This window comes from Electrophorus electricus, chromosome 10 (genome assembly GCF_041902795.1).
Source record: "Electrophorus electricus isolate QZ-2024a chromosome 10, ASM4190279v1, whole genome shotgun sequence".
NCBI classification, from domain to species: domain Eukaryota; kingdom Metazoa; phylum Chordata; class Actinopteri; order Gymnotiformes; family Gymnotidae; genus Electrophorus; species Electrophorus electricus.
Genome location: NC_137506.1, coordinates 7,434,353 through 7,458,784, shown reverse-complemented (window position 1 = coordinate 7,458,784; position 24,432 = coordinate 7,434,353). Strand labels below are relative to the sequence as shown.

General features: G+C 37.0%; 1 protein-coding gene and 1 long non-coding RNA gene across 6 annotated transcripts in view; one reads left to right on the top strand and one right to left on the bottom strand.

The window, feature by feature from the left end:
• The window catches only part of LOC113583669 (prospero homeobox 1a), a 32,961-nt gene extending 27,513 nt beyond the window's left edge, over positions 1-5,448 (bottom strand). For 2 of the 4 annotated variants that reach the window (XM_081721410.1, XM_081721413.1), the window contains exons 1-2: positions 5,309-5,448; positions 1,379-3,166 (exon numbers count right to left, since the gene is read on the bottom strand). In XM_081721410.1, coding sequence (XP_081577536.1) covers positions 1,379-3,099 — 1,721 coding nt within the window. In that variant the 5' untranslated portion in view covers positions 3,100-3,166; positions 5,309-5,448. The other 2 variants (XM_081721411.1, XM_081721412.1) reach the window with 2 other exon arrangements.
• A 126-nt stretch (positions 5,449-5,574) lies between these two features.
• On the top strand, positions 5,575-24,196 carry LOC145659362 (uncharacterized). 2 transcript variants are annotated; one of them, XR_014125532.1, is made up of 5 exons: positions 5,575-5,713; positions 18,009-18,125; positions 20,169-20,248; positions 21,154-21,207; positions 21,929-24,196. It is a non-coding gene; the product is annotated as an uncharacterized LOC145659362 (long non-coding RNA). The 2 variants fall into 2 exon arrangements; XR_014125531.1 differs by lacking the exon at positions 20,169-20,248.
• The last annotated feature ends 236 nt before the right edge of the window (positions 24,197-24,432 follow it).

The following is a 24,432-nucleotide window of genomic DNA, read 5'->3' as shown; positions in this document are numbered from 1 at the left end:
CTCTTTCAGAGCTGAAAGCGTTTGCCTTGTTATTGAAAGAGGACAAAAAAGAATAAATATTTTGAACATTAATATTTTGGAAACTAATATTTTTTAATATTAATTTACAGGATGGAGTACATAAAAAATCTGATAATTATATTAAAGTTCAAAAATATTTGTGTATCATACTTTGTACCAAATCTGAACCGTGCAGCTAGATTGAACAATCCATGATTTAAAAACACATATAGTATTATACCATCTGAGTTTATTCTTAAAATGGGCATATTCAGGGCTTGTAAGACATCTATTAGCTTTTTGGTATACGGTTGTAAAAAGGGATGGGGGTGAAGGATAAACAACTACCTGAAAACACCTGTTCACACCAGGAAAAAGAGACAGATGAAAAGACTAGCTCTGCTGCCAGGCAACAGCTATTAGTGCTGCAAGTGCTTCCCACTATAGCAAGCTGTTCATGATCAGAGGGAATAAGACTTTTTTCTTCTTAGATACTCTACGAAGCAACATGTTATATGAATTAGTCTCTTCAACCTGAGGCTTATTATTTAGTTATTAATCTTTTAGATTAATGTGCTATTAATAACCATGTTATTCAGTAATATTGTGAATTATTCAGGAACTTCATTAATATTAATGCGAAAAGTATGTAGTGACAAGAGCGAGGAATGAGAGTCAGGACCCACTGGCAGGTCTCTGGAGTGTAAGTGGTTAAGAGGGAACATTAGAGAAACAAACAGCCAAACAAAAATCATTGAATACATCATACTGCTGTTCCCTATTACTTTAATATAGCATTCAGCAAGTACAAAGTCCTCCTACAAATGCTGCCTTAGGAACAGATATCTTTGTAAATGCAGGATGCTAAGACCACTCAGCAAAGGAGCTCTCTTGTCCTTTCACTTCCTAGCTTTGAAACACGATTTGCTTTGAGCATTTATGTCCAAAGTCTTACATACGCTGTGATGAAAGAGGGGAATTTATTGTGGGTCTCTGTGATAGTGTGAGAACAGAGAAGATAAGAAGCATCTTCACCATAGCAGGGCCTTTCAGGATCGTTCCCTCAGCACACACTTGAAGGCCTCAATCATCAAGCTTTTTTGCATGAACACATGATCTGAAATGTACTAATTAATGGAGATAAAATTAAATGATCTTTTTTAAATCCTCCTGCAAAAATTCTCCCAGTAATATGTAATATAATTCATATGTAATATAAACATTCTTGCAGTCATATTGGGCAAGCCCTTTAGATCTTATATCTGTTTAAATCTATTGTCTATAAAATTTCAGAAATAGTTACACAAACAATTACTTTAAACTGTACAAAAGGATATTGCAATAAGCCAACAAGGAGTTACTTTTGCAAAAGGATATTGTACTTCCTGAATATGGAGAGATGTCAGACATATCTTGGAGGTCACCACATTCAGACTTGATGAGCGATAGAGAAAGACTTTCAGGGTTGTGTGTTGGGGAAATGGAGCGATGGGTGCTGAGGTGGTTGGAGGACATCTTGGTCCGTAGGCTGGTAGTCTCTCTGGAGAGGTCCAGGGACTCAGGAGAAGATCTGTCCTTGCCTGAATAAGGCCCAGTTGGGGCAGCTAAAGGGTTTTGGAAAGGGTACCCCATGAGAGGAAGGGGGAAAGGATGGCGGAAGGAGGGAGGGCTGAAGCCAATAGTTGTGGATAACGGTGATGGGTGCAGAGCAGCGTGGTGACCCCCAGGCGTGGGCAGAGTGCCAGTATGGTCTGCAGAGTTCTTTCTTACTACCAGTGGCAGGGCCTCTGTTTGGTCATTTGAGTTGGGCACTTGCATGGCGCCAAAAGAGTCAAGAGGATTAGGAATGATGACATCGCCAAAACATTGCAAACGCGGGTTAGTGGTGTGGAAGTTGGGGTTCTCACCATTGACTGTGAAGCGGTCTGAGGGTGTCTGCACAGGGGTGAAGACCTGTGGAAGAGGACGTGGAGGTTTTGCAAAGACTTTTACCACTGTGTCCACTACCTGGGACATGGCTGTGTTCAGCTCCTGTTTCAGTGTCTCTGCTAGCTGTTTTCCTTCTGCATGCATTGACGTTGGTCCATGAGCCTTTCCCCTGGAGCCATCTCGCTTGGGTTTCTCCCCCCCTGTCAGCACGGTCTGCTCACGAATGAGTGCTCGAGCTCGGTCCAAGAAGTGTCCCGGATCCAGATCAGACATCTCATTGTCTGAGCGGTCAGGAGCTGGATCAGAGACACGAATGTCCATTCCATCAGAATGCAGGCTGTCCTCTGAGAGGTTCCCATCTTCATCGTTCTCAGAGTCAGTGCTGTCATATATCTGATAAAACTTCTCCTGTAGCTGGCGGAGTTGTTTCTGCATGTCCTCCAGCTGCAGTTTGAGTTGCCGGCGCTCTTCTTGCTTCTGCTCTTTGCGAGCAGAGACGAACTGCTGAAAACTCTGCTGCTGCTGCTGGGGCAGTTTCTGCTTGCGCTTGTTTTCTCTGTAGCCCTCGCGAGGGCTTGGGGGCTGGGCTGCCCCCTCACGCTCATTTTCACCTGTGCGGAGTGTGACACTGGGAGAGTGGCTCATCCCACGAATGATGTTCTCCACCCGGGCACGTTTTGCTCTCAGGTGCTCATCTGTCAACCGATCAATGTCAAATTGTGCCATGGAGGGCCTGCTGAAGGGAGACAGGCACTCCGGAGGGCTACCCCGAGACGACGTGCTGCAGGCATCCTCCTGGTGCATCTCTGAGCCAGTGCTGGACAGGCCACTGCTCTGGAAGGTGGGCTCACTGACTCCATTTTTGGTTAGATTACTTTTCAGCAGCTGTGAGATGATGGTGGCCCCAGGAAAGGGCATCATGGCATCTTCATAGGAGTTTGCCCTTTTCAGTAACTTGCGAAGCACATTGGACTTCTCGCTGTCTGCGTGTTGTACCACAGAACACTCAACATCCTGTTCAGATCCGTGGGGATTCATGGCACTGAAAATGCTTGCTTTTGATCGAGCGAAAGCCACAGATGCTGCTGTTACAGTCCTTTTCACTCCAATGTCAACTCTTCTTCTCTTGGTTTGTCTGCTTAAGAGGGCTGTGCTGTCATGGTCAGGCATCACTGGACTGTTACTGTGCCATCTTTAAAAGCCTGTCAACTGGACACAGCTTGGGAACCCTGTAAGTCTGGCCAAGAAGAAACAAAGAACAGGAATAAATGACTTTTACATAAAGTCTATATGCAAATCAAAATATCACACATATATTATACAATAGGAAATTAAAGCATGAATTGTTCTAAATAATCTCCCATCAGGCCAACTAAGAAAATTACTCACAGAGATTTTGAAGGATACTCTTATTTTTCAATATTATCTAAGTAATATTATAATAATGTTCTATTCATTTTAATGGAATAAGGTATCATGCATACCTGTGAATGTAAATCAAAATGTAAAAGAATATAAAAGAAAAAGGTTGAACCTTAGCCATATTTAAATTGCATTGCACAGTAAAAGACACTGAGGAACCTTATCACAAGTAATGGTACTACAACTAAACACTGTTAACTGTGTTTTTCTTTTTATCATCTAGTGCGGAACCACTGTACTATTCTCTGGAAATAAATACATACATATATACTTAAACCCCCCCCCCCCACAAATGAATAATTAGAAAGCTCAAATGTAATACCTTTAAATACTACCGTGGAACTGTGCAACTCCAGTTAACGTGATACATTTACACAGAGGCACTGCAATAAGTCTGCAAATAAGTCTGCAATAAGTCTGTAGACAAGTGTAAAACTAAAGCGAGAAATGTTTATTTATACAGCCCAATAAAGAAATTGAAGGTATTTAATATCTAAGCTTAATTAATTAAACTGTATAGTTCAATTATTTATTTAATCAGAGATTACAGCATACTTGGTAATAAGTGATGTTGAAAATATGTAGCCAAGAAAACTCTTTGATTCATAACCTGTAGGGAAGGTAGTCCTCCTAAACTCTCGCGTTAAAAAAGTAATACAACAGATCTGCATTCACCTCTTCTTATCACGTTCATGCCAGTTTGATTTCTGTCTTGATCTGCAAATGACTATCGCAACAGAAAAGAAGGCCTATAACTTCTGATGTACTGAGGTACTGATAAAGTTTTTAAATACTGGCTGAAGTTAACCCCACAAAGTGGCCTTGTCATTTCAGGCATTAAAAGTCAATGGTATAAGTAAAATAATGCATGTACGTTTAGTGTTACATACTACAAGAAGTCATAAAAATTATACAAAAACTCGTTTTAAGGACATGCTAATTTATTTTGTTTAGACTACTCGCTCAAGCCAGGTGCTGCTTCTCTTCCGAAGACCTGATTTTTGGTGAGGCAAACCAATAATCGCGGAAAAGGAAAATCGCATCGTTCACGTAATGTGATGTCGAAACACAAAACTGATTTTAAAGGTGTTTTACACCATCAGCTAACCTGACAACAACAAAGTCGTCACTGCAAACCTTCTCTTAGGGAGCGTTTTCTGACTAGACCCGACGTTAACAGCAATATCCCTCAATGTTACATACGGAGCTCTAACAAAATAGCGCGCGTGAAGGAAAAACAGCCTACAAGTTTTGGATTGGCTGCGTTTGCCGACAAAAAAAAGTCAATGACAGGTAAACGTGCGTAGTGATGCACCCGTGAACATCAATGATTACAAATACGTGCAACGCAATGTTCCTTGGATATACAAATCCGATATACTTGCGGCCAATACGAGTTTACATTTCTGAGCGAAGTGTCAAACTCGAGCGCTATAATGTATTACAGCGCAAGGGATTAAGGCTAGTAACAAGGTAAAAACGGAACTAGAATGCAAATCCGTTAATGAGTTAAAGCACAGATATTTGAATCCTTACAGAAATGAATTTTTATTACAAAATACGCGCAACGTCCAAATTAATGCACAAACACACAATTATAAGGTAAAAACGCTGCTTAGTCAAGTTGAAACCAAAAACTTAAACGTGATTGTTTCCCGTTGTGTGTACAGAAACATCAAATGATCGTATACTTACTTCATAAGCCAGATATGAAAAGTAACTCAACTGTGTAAATTCCCTCCAGGTCACTGTGAATAATGTCTTCAGTGTATTTATGAATCTTGACCATATTTAATTCGTCTCAGTCAACCATACAAAAAATGTTTACTAAGAGTTAAGCGATAGGCTACATTGCACCCTATCAAAAGTAATCTACTGCTTTCAAACTCATAAACGATGAAAGAGTACAAAAAAGCGAGCAGAGAGCAGTGAGCTATATGAGGACAAGGTTACTTACTCTGGAGATAACAGCGAATTGAGCTTCTTTGCAATAGTGCAGCAGAGAGCAGAGAGGGCTGTTCGCCCCGAGATGAGTATTGTATTTTCTCAGGAGAAGCGAGAGCGAGGAGAGAGTGTTTGAGAAAGAGAGCTCTTGTGCGCCGCTCCTCTCTCTAGATGGAAATTGTACGTCTCAGCGAACACCAACAGTACGAGGCTGGAGCGCACTCACACCAACAAGATTCACTTTAAGACTCAACTGAAGGAAACAGGAAGACGGCGCGTCATAATCATTGTGATGTAACGTTTTCACCTACCAATAAGAATAGTCCGCTGGATTTAGAGGAATACAAAACACTGAACTTCACCGATGTAGATGAAGACGCCCAATCAACAAAACGCACCGGACAGCGCGCGATAAGGGGTAATTCAAGTACATTACTTGGATTTTGAACTAGTCCACTGTTGATATTATGTCCAGAAACGCCCGGGCTTACTTCTGATATCTAATCTGAAAGAAGTCTATTTTTTCGTGGTGCATTTCTCCATTATATGCATTAAAAGAGACATGTTTAGGGATAGTGTCGAATTTTAAAAAGGAAACGAAAATGTTTACTACGGAGGATTTTTATGCACATAGCTAGCTCGTTAAAATCCCCCAATTTATAAATGTATTAATAAAACCACACTAATAAGCATATCACGTAGTCAACCACCATTAAACGTTTGATAAAGAAGAATTATTCATGATCTTTAAAAACTTATTTATGGTCCGTACAGGAATTGACAGCAACGTCTGTTCCTACGCACATGCACTGGCTACTGTCGGGCTATGAAATGTCTGGATAATGCCGAGGAGATCACCTAGATAAAATAGACGAACAGACCACCACCTGAAAGAACATAAGCTACATTAAAATGTAAACACCATGACACATTTTTTCAGTACACAATAATTTTCAGTCACAAAGTTGAAAAAGTAAAATTGATGTAGTTTGCACTTTTTTTTCACCAGACATTTTTCTGAGTGAAATGATGACCTGAATATTGAAACTTTTATATGACTCTGAAATAATATTTTGTAGGCTGTTTCGTACTGCATGTCAAAAAGTATAAATCGAATATCTTAATTTATCTATTTATGTAATTTAATAATATAGACTTTTCAGTCACAAAATAATTTTTGACAGATCATTTTGAAAAAGCCATTCAAAGCTAATCAAATGTTATGTCATTTTGCCATGGTTTGAAAGCAGATTTTAGAAAGCTCTGAACCAAGTTTTTTTGTGTGAACTAGCCTCTTTCTCTCTCTCTCTCTCTCTCTCTCTCTCTCTCTCTCTCTCTCTCTCTCTCTCTCTCTCTATATATATATATATATATATATATATATATATATATATATATATATATATATATATGTGTGTGTGTGTGTGTGTGTGTATTTATTTTTCCTGGTTTTAAAATTTACAACATTTTTAGTCCTTTCGCTCTACATTTAGACTTCTTGAATTTGTCAATAATGTCCACAACAAGATTTTTAAAATGTGGACTTTTTACATGGCGATAATTTTCTCGGAACATGGTGTTTATTGTGTACATTAAACGTGTTGCCGCTTTGAGAAAAAAACCCAAACAAATCTGATGCTATACACGGTGCATATGATCGTTTAAACTTTTGGACAACAAAAGCCTACTATAGTATCTTATTTGACTCTATTTAATACCAGATTACTGGCAACTATTTGACCAGTTAATGAGATTAATGTTAACAGCACCAGTTCACGCTGCCTTTTACAAAGCTTTGAATTTGGATTTGGTTGATTAAACATGCAAACAAACTTACCATTTGTTATTTCTACGAGTTCCACTCTTATTTTTCTTTTACAGTTATCACGTTTCAACAACCAGCACCCATTATTATTATTATTGTTATTATTATTATTATTATTATTATTATTATTATTATTATTATTATTATTAAAGCATTTAATCATTTATAGCTTTTATTCTGATTCAGATAGTTTTGTCTGTGTAAGTTGAACATTTATTCGCCTTTTTCTTACGTGGGTTTTGGAGTCATGATTTTTTCCCCCACGTTTGCTAGCTACACCGGCATCTTTCACCTAAGGCGTCCTTGGTACGCAAATAGGCTACAGAGGAATATAGCGGAAAGAATATACAACACTCTGTTAATTTAAGTAATGCCAAATCATTTATCTACATGACAGGTCACACTTAACTTCTACCCAAGCGAAACCGACCGATCTTTTAAGCGCAACAACACTGCCTTTCACATCTGTTACAAAGACTACTTTAGATAATATTCATTTTATGTCAAAAAGGGGAAATTATGTCAAAAACGTTCACAAATTACGGAAAACGAGAAACATCTATTGTCAAAATTTTTTTTGTTTTTTTTAAAGTTTTTTCTAACCCTTTTAGACTACGAACTTAGATAAATGATTTAAAACAAAAATCACGATAGTACTGCAAAACACTTCATAGTCACTTTTCTTACTTGTATCAGTTTCAGCACCTACCTGCCCACTCAGATACAGATTTTGCTGTGCAGCAGGTATAAATCTAGTAAATAACTACATTATCTCAGTCACAGAATATTTCAGTGGTGTATAACTGACAGGTGTCATTATCAGTGTTGATATTTGAAAGTAGATTAACAAGAAGAACAAAAACAGCAGCAGCATGAGAAACACTTTGGAATAGAATCATTACGGATCCCTGGGCAAAACACTTATTTATGATAACAAAAAGAAATGCAGAGACGTCCTCTTCTGAGCATGCTGTATGAGATCTAGTTGTGCAGTTGGCAGTTATCAACTCTTACTCTATAGATTAAGTTTATCACTGTATCTATGTTCAAATATACAAAAAGTTAAACATGCAGATATTATTTTATGAAGCCATAATAAATTAATATCCACTCATAAGCATTACATAAAATCATTAAGCACTAATCACTAATAAGATATTATCATGTGCTGCAATGCAACGATCATACAGATAACCTCCCTTCCCTTGTTAAAGTACTGTGCAGTGTATGATGCACTGCTGGCAGTGAAGAATTCCCTCACCTCAGATTCAGTCTGTTCTGCCACCTGACAGAATGTGAAATATGAGGTTATGAAGAAACATAAGGTTATGCACCCTTATGACTGAGATATGCCAAGATATGTGAAGTGAACCTGATAACATTCATAAAGTTTTTAGTTGTTAGATGCAGGTTGGAGGTCAAAATATTTATAACATATAATGCTATAATAAGTAACTGAGTAACTAAAATAATGAAAACTCTAAACTTATTATAGACAAAAATCTGTAGTGTACACCATGGTTACTGATTATTCATATCATATATCATCATGACATTAAGTGTGTGTGTGTGTGTGTGTGTGTGAGAGAGAGAGAGAGAGAGAGAGAGAGAGAGAGAGAGAGAGAGAGAGACATTGATTGTTGTGGGGATAACCTGAATGTTTTTTTTTTTTGGGGGGGGGGGGGGGGGGCTAACCACTTCTCCAGACAGATAAACATAATGCATGCTGCATATATGTGAAGTATGTGAATGGAAATTGTTTTTTGTCAGGAAATATTATCCTTTTTAGTACATTCGAATTGTTTTTTTTATACCAAACATTCATTGAGTCTCACCATGGTTACTGACTATTCATATCATATATCATCATGACATTAAGAGTGTGTGTGTGTGTGTGTGTGTGTGTGAGAGAGAGAGACATTGATTGTTGTGGGGATAACCTGAATGTTTTTTTTTTTTGGGGGGGGGGGGGGGATCTAACCACTTCTCCAGACAGATAAACATAATGCATGCTGCATATATGTGAAGTATGTGAATGGAAATTGTTTTTTGGCAGGAAATATTATCCTTTTTAGTACATTCGAATTGTTTTTTATACCAAACATTCATTGAGTCTGGGGTTTATACTGCAACTGTCGGAGTAGGAGTGGTGGAGAACTTTTTGAAAAAGTGAAGCTACACAAGGCAGCCAGGTTATTCAATATAAGTATCCTCTCCTGGGAGACTTCAGTATAATCTTCTGCATGCCAGATCATGCCAACCCAATGTAGTTCAAGTGAATCTTCATTACACCACTGCTTAAAACATCTGAGGTGTCATGTCTGCATGACTACTGCCTTGTAATATTTACCTGAAGTGCACATACAAATTGATGCTAAGACAAATGAACAGTATTGTTCCACATTCCCTGAATTCCTTACAACAATAAGAAGTCAGTGGATGATATTGTTTCTAATCTCACAACCCATGAGAACCTGGACAATGTCTATGGCAGGATGTTATTTGTAGTTTTCAGCTCAGCCTTATATAAGGTTGTGCTGGGCAAATTGATGGTGAAATTCAATAGATCAGGCCTTAACAACTCCATCTGCAGCGGGATTCTGGACCTGACCCCAAAGTGTGAGGATAGGAAAGAGGCCCTATGATCCTCAAAACAGTCTTAAAGCATGAATGTGTGTCATCAACTTTGCTTAAGACCATAATTATTTTAACTCCAGCGATATTGTTACTGTATAGAGAAACAAGGTATCAGCATCAGCAAAATCGTCAGCAAAATTGACAAAACAGAGGTGGACGTTCAAAGGGAGGCATACTTTCATCACCATATACAGGGTTCCAAATGAACCTGTCAACAATATTCCTACATCTCCAGATCTTTGAGTGGTTGAGTTGGTTAGAAAGCACTTCTGCCATCCTCTCTAAAGTTCAACAGCATCTTTATTTCTTTGGAAGCAGGGAATGAACAAGATGACCCTTAACAAACCCTACTGTAAATACTCCACTGAGCATTTACTGACCAGCAGCACTACAGCGTAGCATGAGGGAGCCACAGTGCACTGCAGGAAGACCACAGAAGTGTTAACCGCTGATCATTGGGCATGAGCTACCTATTTTTGACCAGATATATCTCAACCTGGCCTCAATGGACCTGAGCTACCTATCAGTGACCAGATATATCTCAGTCCCCACCACAACAGAATGTGAGCCACACTTTGGGATTGAACCATTTTAGCCACAAACCGTTCTCACCTTTGGGGTTGGCAGGCAGGAATGCAGTATCAGAACACTACCACCATGACCACCATATTCAAGAACTAACACCTAATTAACTAACATCTGCACTTGATATCTCACTTGAAATTTTAGTTTTATTGTGCTGTGTACATTTTTCATACTGTATTCTGCTGTTTATTGTATATTGAAAAAGAGTCAATTTAATAAGGTGTTCCAAGCAAATTAGCTATGGGTTTGAACAATAGTTTTTTTGTTGCAATATGTACAGAAAAGTACAGTGTGGTCAAATCAAAATGGCAGTACAACCAATATGGGCTATAGAAAGAAATTCCAAGACCTCCATCAGTTCTAAGACAAGTATTTAGTAGCATTGCTATTCGGATTAAGAGTGGGCATCTTACAACGATCACGAGCATGCTGTAGAAACCCAGAATATGCATTGCTTACACTTGAGAAAACATGTAATAATGAATGCACCATAAGAATAAACACTGAATGGGATTGATATTAAATGACAGCTTACCACAGAAAACCATGTCTCTCTTTGCTATAGACAACCTAGATGTTCTCCATCATTGCTTAAGAATTCTTCAGTGGAAAGTTGACATTTGTTGTAAATGTACATAACATTACATGTAGAAACACAAATCTTATAAAACAGAGGACTGCACGGCTTGCAATCATTGAGCAATCAATAAATTAATAAGTTGCATGAGAAAATTCTATAACACATAGCCAGTGATCTAGAAAGTGGTTGGGTCATGCAGCATGACAGTAAACTAAAACACAGAGACACATCAACAACTGTGTCTCAAATAGAAGAAATTCTGTATTTTAGAAGTCAGAGACCTGACCTCAATCTCACTGAAATCCTGTGACATGATCTGAAGCAAGACACCTCATAATTATGCAGAAACTGAAATAGTTTTGCATATATGCTGTGCAGGTCTGCTCAGTAGCTATGCAAAGTTACTGTCAATAAAGGCCATAATATTAATCACTAAATTAATAGTGGCCTTGATTATTTAAATCATTTGATAATTTAAAATTGTAAATGTCATATGCTGTTTGTTAAATAAACCTTTTTTCTCTTTCTGACTTAAATGATAAGGTCATATATAAAGTGTCATTTTACACAAACAACCAGGTAATTCCAAAGAGCATACATTTTTGCAGCACCTAAGGTCTAACTGTACTGTAATATCAACTGAGTATTTATTATTTCTTTTGGTAATACTTTATAATGACTGGCCACAATAAGTATCCACAAAATCATTATCTAATGATAATGATTGTTAATAATTATGTGATTGATTTATACATATTACTAAATGTAACAATTTCATTTAAACTTTAATGTTATCATTTGCTATCATTTTGCTATGATTGTAATTTTAAACATTTACACTCTAAAAGGATTGGCGCAGTGTGCAGCTCATATGAAAACATTTTATAAACGCTGCAATGTGGTCTTATTACATTGTTAACATTTAACTATTTAGTCTATAGCTAGACTGGTAGGCTTGAAAAATAGACAAGTAGGCTTTAAAAAAATTCACATCCACACAAGATACTGAGAGTGCTTGGTTGAAATTTTATAAAAGCAAACATTAATACTTGGATAACATAGTGAGGAGAACATTTCTGTGCATCTGATTTTCATCTGTATGAATAGCTGGCAAAAATATCCTTTGTAAACTATTGCATTACAAAAGTGTTTAACCTTTTAAATTATAGTGGTTATTTAATGCCCATAAAACAAACTATTAGATAGTTGCTATTTATTAGGGCTTGTAATTATGAAGTATTATGCATATTATTATTTCCAGTACACCTGATACAGCTGAACAAGTAAGCATTCCAATCCACTCACTTTATACAGCAAATCAGAAAAAAATTAAATATATGTTGAATTTATGGGGGATACAAGGATAAAAATGAAAGTGAATTCCTATATACAGTATGTTTACTGTACATTTGAATCATTATGGATAAGACATTCCTCTGGAATATCTCATCTTAGGCAGATTCATACATATCTCACCGTAGCCAGCCTGTGCTACCCTCAGGTATAAGCATGTCATCTTCCAAACATATATTTATTCAAATGGACAAAGCTTATTTCCCAACTACATTAGTGATTCAAGTCTAAAATCAAATAACAACTATTAACAAAGGGAAAACAGGGTTTTAATGTGACTAGTGGATTAGAGATATGTCCTGGAGCTTGACAGTGAGAGGATTACCTGAACACACATGCTATCAGTAGGTTATAATACTGTGTGAACATCATCTTGTGAAGTGGATAAAAATGACATTAAGGGAGCTAAATGTTATAATTTTACATGTAACTAATGATCATAGATAACAAACATATGCACATACAAAGTCTAAAAAAAGAAACTGAACAAATATGAAATCATACTCACTAGACAATATATTGTCGGAAAAGTCTTTGATGCACCTAATGCCTAGCTCCTAAAGTAATTATAGTTTAATCTGTTGCACAAATACCAAATCAGAGTCACTAAACAATATATTGTCCTAAAGAACTTTGATGCACCTAATCTCCAAAAGAAATGATAGTTTAATCTGTTGTAAAACATCATCAGATTTTCTTGCCTTTTATGCAGTCTTAATACTGAGTATTGTGCATGTTTCAGGAAGATGTTAACACATTCCAGCTGAAAGATACAGCGCTTGATGTAACAATTCACTTAAAAGCTTTCTGCTGATATGATAAGTTTTTTCTGTAATTGCAAAGCACAACATAATTGTAATAGTATTCTCATTTCATAATATTCCATCATATCTGTGAGGAGATAATATCCTCCATCTCACTAATCATATGATAGAAAGGTCGCAGGAGGGAAAGCGGATAGGAGGGAAGAGATATAATAAGATAAGATTACGTTTGGAAGCACACAAGAATAGATAGAAAAAAAGAGGCTAATACTGTGCTGTAGTTGCTGTTGTGTACAAATTCAGGCAGCTTTCGGGGGGCCATCAAGATTCAGGGGGTAGCTATTATTCCACACATTAGCGCAGGCTAGCTAAAAGCTCTTATGCTTGAGAAGGGTCTTGGAGGTCTTCAGGAAAAAGGATGAGGTGGTGAAAGTGGGCAGTGTTTAAGGGACCATATTACGCATGCCTCTCAATGTGACAATGTGACATGGACTCATTTACAAGACAGAGAAAACATAGGTCTGAATGTGTGAGTATGATATTGTGATATGGAACTATTATGAAGAGCTAGTTTCATACCAAGTTCAGTCAGGTGGGGTCAAAGGAATACAGGTATAGGAGCAAACAGGAAAGAATGGTTCAAAATGATAAGTAAAAACCATGCAAGGTGTTTGAGACCATATATACCTAAAGCACTTTCCCAAAAAAATAACAATGGCAATGTAATTGTTTTTGCTACTAATGAACCAGATCTGTGTTATCTGTGTGCCAGATATCTGACCTGACCTAGATAATTTCAGTAAGGGTACTGAAAACATTCTTGAGAAACATAAACAACGAAAGCCAAATTAGGTTACAATGTAATACCAAACTGCTAAGCTAAGATATCCTTGGCTAACACTTGGCTACCATTTTTCCCTCTCTATGCAATATTTTCTCTTTCTTCTCTTTTAGTCTGCTTACCTGTTTTTGGTTTGTTTGTTTTTTGTTTTGTTTTTTTACATCCTTTGTAAAGCAACATTGTGTGAAATAAAGATGCTACATAAATAGAGTAACAAATACAATAAAGTAAATCAATAGGAAACAGAGAGAGTGAGAGAAAGTGTGTGAAAAGCATGTACGTTCATGTCATAGCTTTAAAAGGTATGAATTAAATAGATTGAAATAAATGACTTGTAAGTTGTACAAAAAGCATTAATTTTATGTAAATAAAACCCAAATTATGTGACCCACACGCCTTTAATTCTGTTTAAATGGGTGTGGAAAAAAAGGCCTGAATCCAACTGATTGTACTTCTTAAACTTTACTGTCTCTTTAATTCATTTCCTGTGTGTCCCTGTGACTGTTTTATTTTTATTTTTATTGCAGAGGTCTTAACACATAACTGCACACAGTTGTTAGTCCTGCTCGTGATAAGCTTTTTGAATGAATGAGCTGCTGAGAGTAAATTGCCTGTGCTGCCTCACACTCCCCTGTCGAGTCTGGCCGGTAGGTCAGGGTTTGAGGCGAGCTGGCAGAGACCAGAGGACTGGCCTGGCCGTATGCCTCAGTGCCTGCAGGGTCCCACCCAGACCCCTGCTGCCCCAGTGGCATCCAGCTTGAATAGAGACCTTCAGATGCCGGTGCATTGGACTGAAGCAGCATTTTAAGTGAACAATCCTATCTGCCTCCACTTCCTCCACTGACTTATACAGAGGGCTCAACCAGTTCAAGGAGGGAATCACCCATTTGGTTTTGTGTGCATGTGTGTTTTTATATATATATATATATATATATATATATATATATATATATATATATATATATATATATATATATATATAATGTGTGTGTGTGTGTGTGTGTGTGTGCATGCACACTTGTGTGTGTGGATGCATTTATGTGTGTTATATGTGTCTTTATGTCCATGTTTTACTTGGAATGGAAAGAAAAAGAAACATACTGACTAAAAATGCCTCAGAAATAGAGATTCTTTGGCAAAGGTTTCTCTACAATTGTGTTGGTCCCAGCTTTGATGAAAGTGTCAGGTTCACATGTATCTGCAATTTTTCCTGAATAAAATGACAATCATTGGATCCATTTGGATATTTTAATTTGCAAAATGAAATATGGAATATGTCTACCAAAAAGGATCATTTGCATAAATATTGTCTGTCAATATTATCCCTTTGTCTATTTAGTATGAAAACATAGCGTGACATGTTAAGGTATACATTTATTTAAAAGCAACAAAAAAAGTTACTGCACAAAGGTGGGTAGCTACCTTTACTTAGTTACATTTACTTAAATAACGTTTTGAACAAATTGTACTTTTAAGAGTTGTTTTAAAAGAGGGTACTTTATACTTTTACTCGAGTACATTTGTGGAGTCAAAAATGTACTTTATTCCATTATATTCATTCCTCCTGTTACATTTTAAAATACTTTTTACATTTTGCACGTTTTGCCAGAACCTGTCAAGTGTGTAAGGGTTGGTGAAATCCCTAAATATGATCACTGTGTGAAATCCCTAATGATGATCACTGAGTGCTGCCGCTTTGCTTCAGTATATTACACAACTGGACAGTAGACCAACATAATGAACAGCGAACAGGCACAGGTATGGGACTCAAATTACATATAGCTTGTAATATATCCTTTTCTTTAAGGCTCACATTTCTGTGTGTGAAATTGTTGCCCTCTCCTAATGTGCATTATTAATATGAAAGAAAAGTCTGATATTGATGAAATTTTAAGAAAAAATGGTTAACTATCTACTTAGCTTAACTATAAGCTGCAGAAAAATAAATGCAGCAGCTAAACTGAATTTATGGCGTGCAGGACTGCATGACCCATGTTAAGATTATAAAGATTATAAAGGTTTCAAAGGTATAAAAATTAAGGATTGTTATTGATTTTATATACTGATATTTCTTTCGACCACATACAGTTGTTAGCTAGGCAACATAGGATATCTAACCTAGCTAGCTAACTAGCAGGTCTGACTGAACGGTTGCCTAAATTGCAATGTAAATATAATGAAATATAAAATGTCTAGTAAGTGACCTTGGGTAGAAGCCCAGAATATTCCCAGAAACTGTACTAATCACAAAATTATCACCAAATCCAATGTGACTTATATCTGATATGAAAGATATTGTGTAGCTGTAACATAACACATGAAGAAAGTAGGACAAAGACCCAGAGCAAAGAAAAAACAGCTAATAATAAAGTATTTAGTCTGCAACAAACACTCTATGCTGACATAACAGTAAAAGTATGTAAAAAGTATGACGGTCATCACTAGTCACAGTTACACTATGCTCATTTGAGCTGAACTTCATATGTATCGAAGGAAAATATATCATTATTATGTAAGTGCTAATTACTTATATAAGTACAGATGTACTGTACTTTAAGATACAATTACTGCAGTATCATCATTTGTATAATTAGAAAGAGAAATAGAAGGAGAAGCATTTGCAGGAAAAGAGACTTCACATTTTGTTTTACGGATTACTGACAAACCTGTGACTTTTATAAAATAGCTTATTTTTGTGGAATTTTTTAGAAACTGAAACTCCACTATCACCCTCACCTCTTTATATTTTGATGTGGCAGAGGAGTGTTTGTTGGAAAACATCTCCATTACGATCAGGATTATTGTTATGTTTGAGTGAACACTAAGAGTGGTGAGCAGAGCAAGGCAGAGGGCCAGACTAGGCTGGTCTCAGGACAGAGTGCTGGCTAGCATGATGATGCCTACTGGTGACGGTTAGATTCTCTTCTCCAGGCTGTATTTAATTCTGCTGTTGCATGTGTATGATACAAAAGAAAAAAAATAGGGATATTGTGTTTGTGATGGATAGATATCCTTTATTTGAGATTTATAGGATTTTGGTAATCAAAGATGAAAGTTGTATGGAAATAATTTTAATTTCTTTTTTACATATTAAATACTTAATCGACGGTCATCTCATCCACAATTCTGAAAAAGTAAACAAACATGATCTACATTTGTTGAGACTTTAGCAGGACAATCGTTACAAGATGATAATCATGCTTTAATCTTCAAGACAAATATCTTCGAGTGCATCATCAAATAGTTTTTTTTAAAACCACTCAAACCAGTTACCACTGAAACCTTTCACCATTCAAACTAGTAATCATTCAAACCAGTCACCATTCGAACCAGTTACCTTACAGTCATTCTTCTCCTCGGTAGCAGTCACAGTGAGGGACTTTGGATTTATTCATCTCCATGCATTTATCAAGTTTTACTCTGAACAGGCAGGATTTGTTGTGGGTCATTTTTTATGGCTTGGCAAAAATGGAGACGATCTGTTTTGGCTACTCATTTACCATATTAAGTACCCCACCTGCCAATGATTACCCATAAACACTTATTTCTGTGGAGATGTACCTGGCAATTAGGGTTTAAAATGGCCCACGCTTGATTTACCTTAGTGGTGTCCATGAATGCCGATGCGTCCAGACAGCTTGACCTCTCTTGGTCCTTTCTGATTTGTTTATATGCTTGTTTGTTTGACTGTAACACACACACACACACACACACACACACACACAAACACACATGCACACATGCACACACACAAATGGATTGTATCCATTATAATTATATTGATTTGCTTGTAATTATACTGTGATACAGGTGTTTGCGAAAGTTTGGGAAAGGGATCTGCATGGACCTCTCATATTAAAAATATCACCAGAGATTTTCATATGTTCATTGCAGTGAAGATGGACTTCTTTACTTTACACTTCCATTATATTTACATAGACACACAGTGGGGTAATGAAACTGTCAGTGGTGAACTGATTAGTATGGTTGAGAGATATTTGAGAATATGATAATATATGTCAGAGAGAAGAAGAGAGGCGGGAGAAATGAGGTCTGTTTCAGCTATTGTTTTGGTCACGTGTTTGGTTACATGTTGTTCTGGTTATGTGTTGCTCTGTCCATTAACAGTGTTTGACCATATGACCTCCATCATCTGAGACTGATGCATTATCCATGAGCTCCAGCCTCTCCAAGGAACCAATCCTCTCCCTCAAACTGCTCCTTTTGGAGAAACCCCAACAACAGGTGGGCATCCTTTCAGCCACCACTCTCTCAAACCTTCTTTCTGTCTTGTGGTTCCTTATGATCGAAGACAATGCCTACTTGTAAGATTAGAATGTAAACAGACTAAAAAAGCTTGGATGTTTCTTCTTCTTACCATTATCTATATGAAGAGCATGCATCATATTATTCCTTACTGGCTTTGATGATCCTGTTTCTACTGCATTAAAACAATAGAACAGACACTACTCTTTGGGTAGACAGGAGGAAATTCTCTAATGCACGCTGCAAATTTATTCTATTGTTTTTAAAGTACCCAATTGGAAATTAAGGCATTGTACTGTCTTGCAAACATGATCATGCCAAAGGAAATCGAATGATTCAGATTGCACTCTTTTCTACTTTAGCATCAGAATGTGATGTTTACAGGCATTACTGAAACACTCATATTGACTGGAATTGAGATACCTACATGATTTTACTTTTCCTAGTAAATTCTATTAAAGGTTTCCCTTCATCTAAGGAACTGTACATGTTTTCACATCTAATCTATGCTGTCACAGGCATGTTTATATTCGCAATCCAAGTCATAAATGTGCATCCTTAATAAAGTCTTACAATATCCTCCCAGAGGGAAATGTGGCCATTACTGCTATAAATCACTGTTAGACATGAGCGGAGGGCACCGTACACCTTGTCTGGACACAAGTGTGAGATGTTACATAAACGACAACATCCTGTATATCATATGGCCTGTCAGTCCATATGGACCATGTAGAAAGGGTCTGGGAGGTAGAGGTCATTTCCCTAAGAATGTGTGTGTGTGTGTGTGTGTGTGTGTGTATGTGTGAGTGAGTGAGAAAGAGAGAGAGAGTTCATACAAGTGACAAGGTTGTGTGCTACCTCAACACATTTCAAAGCTAAACTATTTGCACTGAAAGTATACAACTATAGGTGTACTTCATCTGAGATGCATCATAGAGCTGACACCTGATTGGGTAAGTGTGTTGTTTTGACCACAAGTGGTAGAGAAAACCAGACAAAAAGGATGTTGAAATTAATTAGGTATGAATGGCATAATGGACTTGCCTAGTCTAGCAGCCACATGCTTTAATCTGATATAATAACAAGTATTTCCAATTGTTTAAACTAATTTATATACACATATTGTCATGTAATATACAAACATATAGCAAAATGTGCTAAACCAACATCACTGGATGGCTTGGCTCAGGAAATGCTTCTCACCTCAAAAGAAATTTCTATAGATATATGCACACATCTTTCCTATATGCACACATCTTATGAAGGACCTGTTTAAAATATTCTGCAAACATCTTGTACTACCGTGTCTACAACTTTAACCACAGTAAATTGCAGTTACTGCCTGAAATCTTCTTTACACACACCCACAAACACACTCACACACGCAAACGCATACGTACAGTATGTGTGTGTGTCTGTGTGTGAATATGCCATCCTCCTTAAATTAATATTGGATTAAACAATTCTGAACAAACCATAGTGTTCCCAATTGACTGAAAAATGTATGTTGATGCAAAGAGTCTTCATCAAAGCCAAAATGTCAATAAAGTAAATGGATTATTCCAAAAAGTGTTAATTACCCTTTAAAGGCCTATGAAACCTGCACAACACTTAATGTATGTGAACTACATGTACCAGATGTTCTTTTTGTTTCAGACAGCTGCCTTGTTTTGTGTGAGGTTGGATAGTTGGAGTGGTTTAAAGTATCTTTCACAACCATTAATCACGGCTAACTCATTAAAATGAACACTTGATTGCCCCCCCCCCTTCTTGTTAAAGCACAGGAAAAATTTAAGAGGGTTTATTATCGAGGAGCAGAGTAGATGCTTTTGTAAAAGGTGTATAATAGTGGGAGGAAAAGCCATGCTTTTGTTCTCTCTCTCTCTTTCTTTCTTTCTTTCTTTCTTTCTTTCTTTTAAATATATATACAACAAATAATCATGTTAACATGCTGTCAGCAGAGGAACATCCATGACAATAACTGAAATTGATTAAAGGATATTTTTGTAATTTGTTTTGTAGGTTCAAGCACAGAAGTATGTGCTACATAACAAATTAATCTGGATATCATATGCTAGAAGAACTGTACATTCCTCTGCAAAGTATGTTGATGCACTTTTCAGGTGAAATAGATAAGTTGCTGACCAGTCTAATACTTTACTATACCTTTTTATATGTTACAATTTATTCTGACAAACTTCTTATAAAACTGCATTTCTTTCACAGGGGAGATTTTACATGAGCCCATCAAAGTTTGATACAATGTTTCATATAATCCAGTGTTTCATATTTTTTTCATAAACCATAATCAAAATTCTGATTTTCCTTCACTGTAGTAATGCAAAGAGTCACAATAAAATCCCACCAATCCCAGGGGTTAATAGAAATGAAAAGGAGTAGGATAACTAGTGACCACACATATTTTCTTTTCTGCATTTTAATTGGCTCATGAGCTTGCTGTGAGTGGGTGACTGAAAGGTAAAGTATGAAAGTGCACATACGTGTCTTATATTAACCTTTCACCCTACATAAGCCAGACAAACAGGCAGGCAGGCAGACACACACACACACACACACACACACACACACACACACACACACACACACACACAGAGAGAGAGAGTGCAAGTCCATGTCTTTTTAGGAGAATTAAGGTCAAAGTTTAACATACTGTATATTAATTAAGTCTCAAGATTATCTCAAAATGCTGTATTTTGGGCAAAGAGCAACTAACTTGTTTAAAAATGTCAAAATTTTCAACACAAATCCTATTTATATAACATGCAACTTGACTTGATGCACAGCCATCCTCAAGATAAATGTAAAACAAATAAATCCTTAAAACTGTGATAAACTACAGGTCTACTATCCCATCGCTCATCGTAGTTAATATGCAACAATGCGTTATAGGCTTGTGAAGTTTAAACATAGACAAGTTAAAAAAAAGAAGAAGCTAATAATAGCTTCTTTGCTGTCATAGTGCTTTGTGTGTGTTTTTTGTTTGCAGCTGCATATTCCTTTAGAGCTAACCATGCCAATCTTCTGTCTGGCTTCAACTAGGGTGAGTATAGGGGCGATCCCAGACTTCTTACAGGCGTGTGTTACAATGAGCAACTATTTTTTGTCTTTTTACCATTGACCCTGTGATTTCTTGTATGATTGCCTAACTGGCATGTTTCAACATTAAACTACTTTACATAGTGCTATTCATCTCATAATCCACCCCCTCGCCTCCTCCTTTTAAAAACTCTTACTTAAGTTACTTAAGTCTCATAACATGCCAATACTGAGATACTGAAATGATATGGAACTTTATGACAACTCACTTTGCAGCTCAGCAATTGTTTGGTATGTCAGGGTGAATCCGAACTAAGCAGAGATCAGATATGATACTGGGTTCCTGGGGAGGGGTTTAAATACACAGTAGCTCTAACAGAGTGTTTTAAATGGGGGTTGAAAAGAGATGTATAGTATGAGAAAAATTATGTTTTTGGAATATTGAAACATGTAAATCTTTTCTAGTAGATTCTAAAAATAAAAGTATGAGCACTGAAAATGAGCATATGTTTCCTTTTAAAAAATGTGTATAACACTAAACCTGTATAACCTTTTTTTTAATTAAAGAGAGATTAGATTATTATAACTAAAATTCCTTTTGTTTAAAAAATGCCATGAGACTGTAATGACAGTATTATGACAGTAATGACAGTATTGTGTATTTTTTTACAAAAACTTGAGTTTTTCTTTTTTTTTAATGTTTTTATTATATATTTATGCAACAGATGTCACAAAGCAGCTTTACAAATGTCCAAGTCCAAGCCCCCAGTAAGCAAGCCAAGGGTGACAGTGGCAAGGAAAAATTCCCTAGACCATGGTGAAGAAACCTTGAGAGGAACCAAGACTCAAGAGGGGGGAGGGATCCTCCTCTAGATGACAACAATCACCACAATGATAACAATTTTAAGAGAAAAATCAATCAAATCATAAAAACATGAAAAAATAAGCAATTAATGTGTAATCGAATTTTTTAGAGGTCCTAGTCTTGTCCCCATCCTGCAAGAGAATGTCCATTAAAGACAACAGAGTAGTTGGCTGGGGTGGAGGTGTGGTGGGCTACAGCAGGGGACATCAGGGGGTGGGGGGAGTTGTCATGGCAGCTGAGACGGGTTGGGGCTCAACATCATGATATCAGGGGTAGGTGTACCTCCTCAGAAGGAGAGACTAAATTATTAGGCATGTCCAGGTACAAGGGTGTACAAACTAGAGAACTATAATGTACAAAGATGGACTCCGGGAGATCTAGCTATGGCAGCACAGCTAAAAGAATAGAGCCAGAAGGAAACACAGGCATGAGGGCACTGTGGATCATCAGCACTCCACCGCTCTCAGTCAACAAACTTGAGTGACATAAGTTACAGCATCATAACATCCCAGTTTACCATAACTCCCAATGCCCATGGACCCCCAGATCTACACCTTTACCTAAGATGGGAAGTAGTTAATAAAATGCTTGACTGAACAGATAGATTTTCAGCCTAGCTTTAAATATGGAGACTGTGTCTCCTTTTGATCTAAGCAGATATGGTGGATCATAATGCACTAAGAGTTCTCTAAGGTACTGTGGAGCAAGACCATTCAGTACTTTGTAGGTTATTAGAAGTACTTTATAATCAATATGAAATTTTACTGGGAGCCAGTGTAAAGTAGCTAAATAGGAGTGATGTGATCAAAATTTCTAGTTCTAGTAAGAACTCTAGCTGCTGCATTTTGAACTAGATGGAGCTTGTTTAGGCACTTAATGGTACAGCCAGACAGTAAGGTATTATAGTAGTCCAATCTTGAAGTAATAAATACATGGACTAGCTTTTCTGCATCATTTGAGTAGAGCATGTTCCTAATCTTTGAAATGTTCCTAAGGTAGAGAAAGGCGGTCCTCATGTTTACATGAGCTTCAAATGAGACACTGGGATCCATAATATCTTCAAGATCTCTAATATGTGATTGGGAGCCCATTCAGGTTCATTGAGTAATTAGAGAGTGAGGACCTAGCTGTCTCTGGGCCTAATAGTGTAATGTATGCTGGCCCGAGTGCCGATGGGACGCACAGACTCCCTCGATAAGGTGAAACATTTATTAGCAAAAGACAAACAACACTGGTGGCACTCCTACACAATATTAACAAAAGACATGACTTCCATAATTAACACAACACACTATACAATAGCACTTAACAAGGACTACATACATGTTTAATATAACAGCAGACTAACAATGACCAACACCATACATACACTAGCAGAGATTTAAATAGACATGACATTGAACCCCGAGCAAGTGCGCGTAATCACAAAAGGCGTGGCCACAAACAAGGTGAACCCCCTGCACGCGGCAGGCCATACCATGTGACTCGTGGGAGGGAGCGTCCCTTGACAAATAGAAGCACCTTTGTTTTGTCAGGAATAAGTGATAGGAAGTTCATCAACAACCAGTGTCTGATGTCCTTTGTGCATTCCTCAATAATATTAAGATGATATATGTCCTGTGGTTTGGCCAAGACATATAGCTGAGTATCAGTGCTGGCTCTATACTATGATGAGGCCTAAACACTGACTGAAAGACTTCATGTATCTGGTTTTGATTCAGATATGATCTTTTCTGCTGAGATACAGCTTTTTGTAGGATCTTTGAAATAAATGGAAGGATTGAGATCAGCCTGTAGTTTGACATCTGACGTGTTGTGGTTAGATTTTTTGATAAGGGGTCTGATTACTGCTAATTTGAAGTATTTAAGAACATGGCTAAGGTTCAAGGAGGAGTTTATTAAATTTATTAAAGGTTTAATTACATCAGGTAGGATTTCCTTAAGAATGTGTGTGAGCAGTGAATCTAATAAGCACGTGGAGGATTTTGAGCACAAGTTCTGGCTCTTGGATAGGTGTAAAGGGTTCTAGAGTCATTTTCTAGAGTAACTGCCTGATGTCATGTTAATATTCAATGTGCTTCATTTTCTCATTAAAGAAATTCATGAACTCATTACTACTGTGTGATGTTGTAATCTGAGCATTGGTGTCAGTTTTATTCCTAGATTGATGTGCAATTGTACTAAAAAGAAATCTAGGATTATTTTTGTTATTTTCTATTTTTCTATTTTTATGAGTTCTTATGCCATATGCCATATGTTTATTTTCTCTAGCCCTCAAGTAAAGTGAGTTGACAGGGATGAACATTTTATACTATGACAATTAAAAGCAAAATACATAGCATGCAATAAATGATACATGAAAAC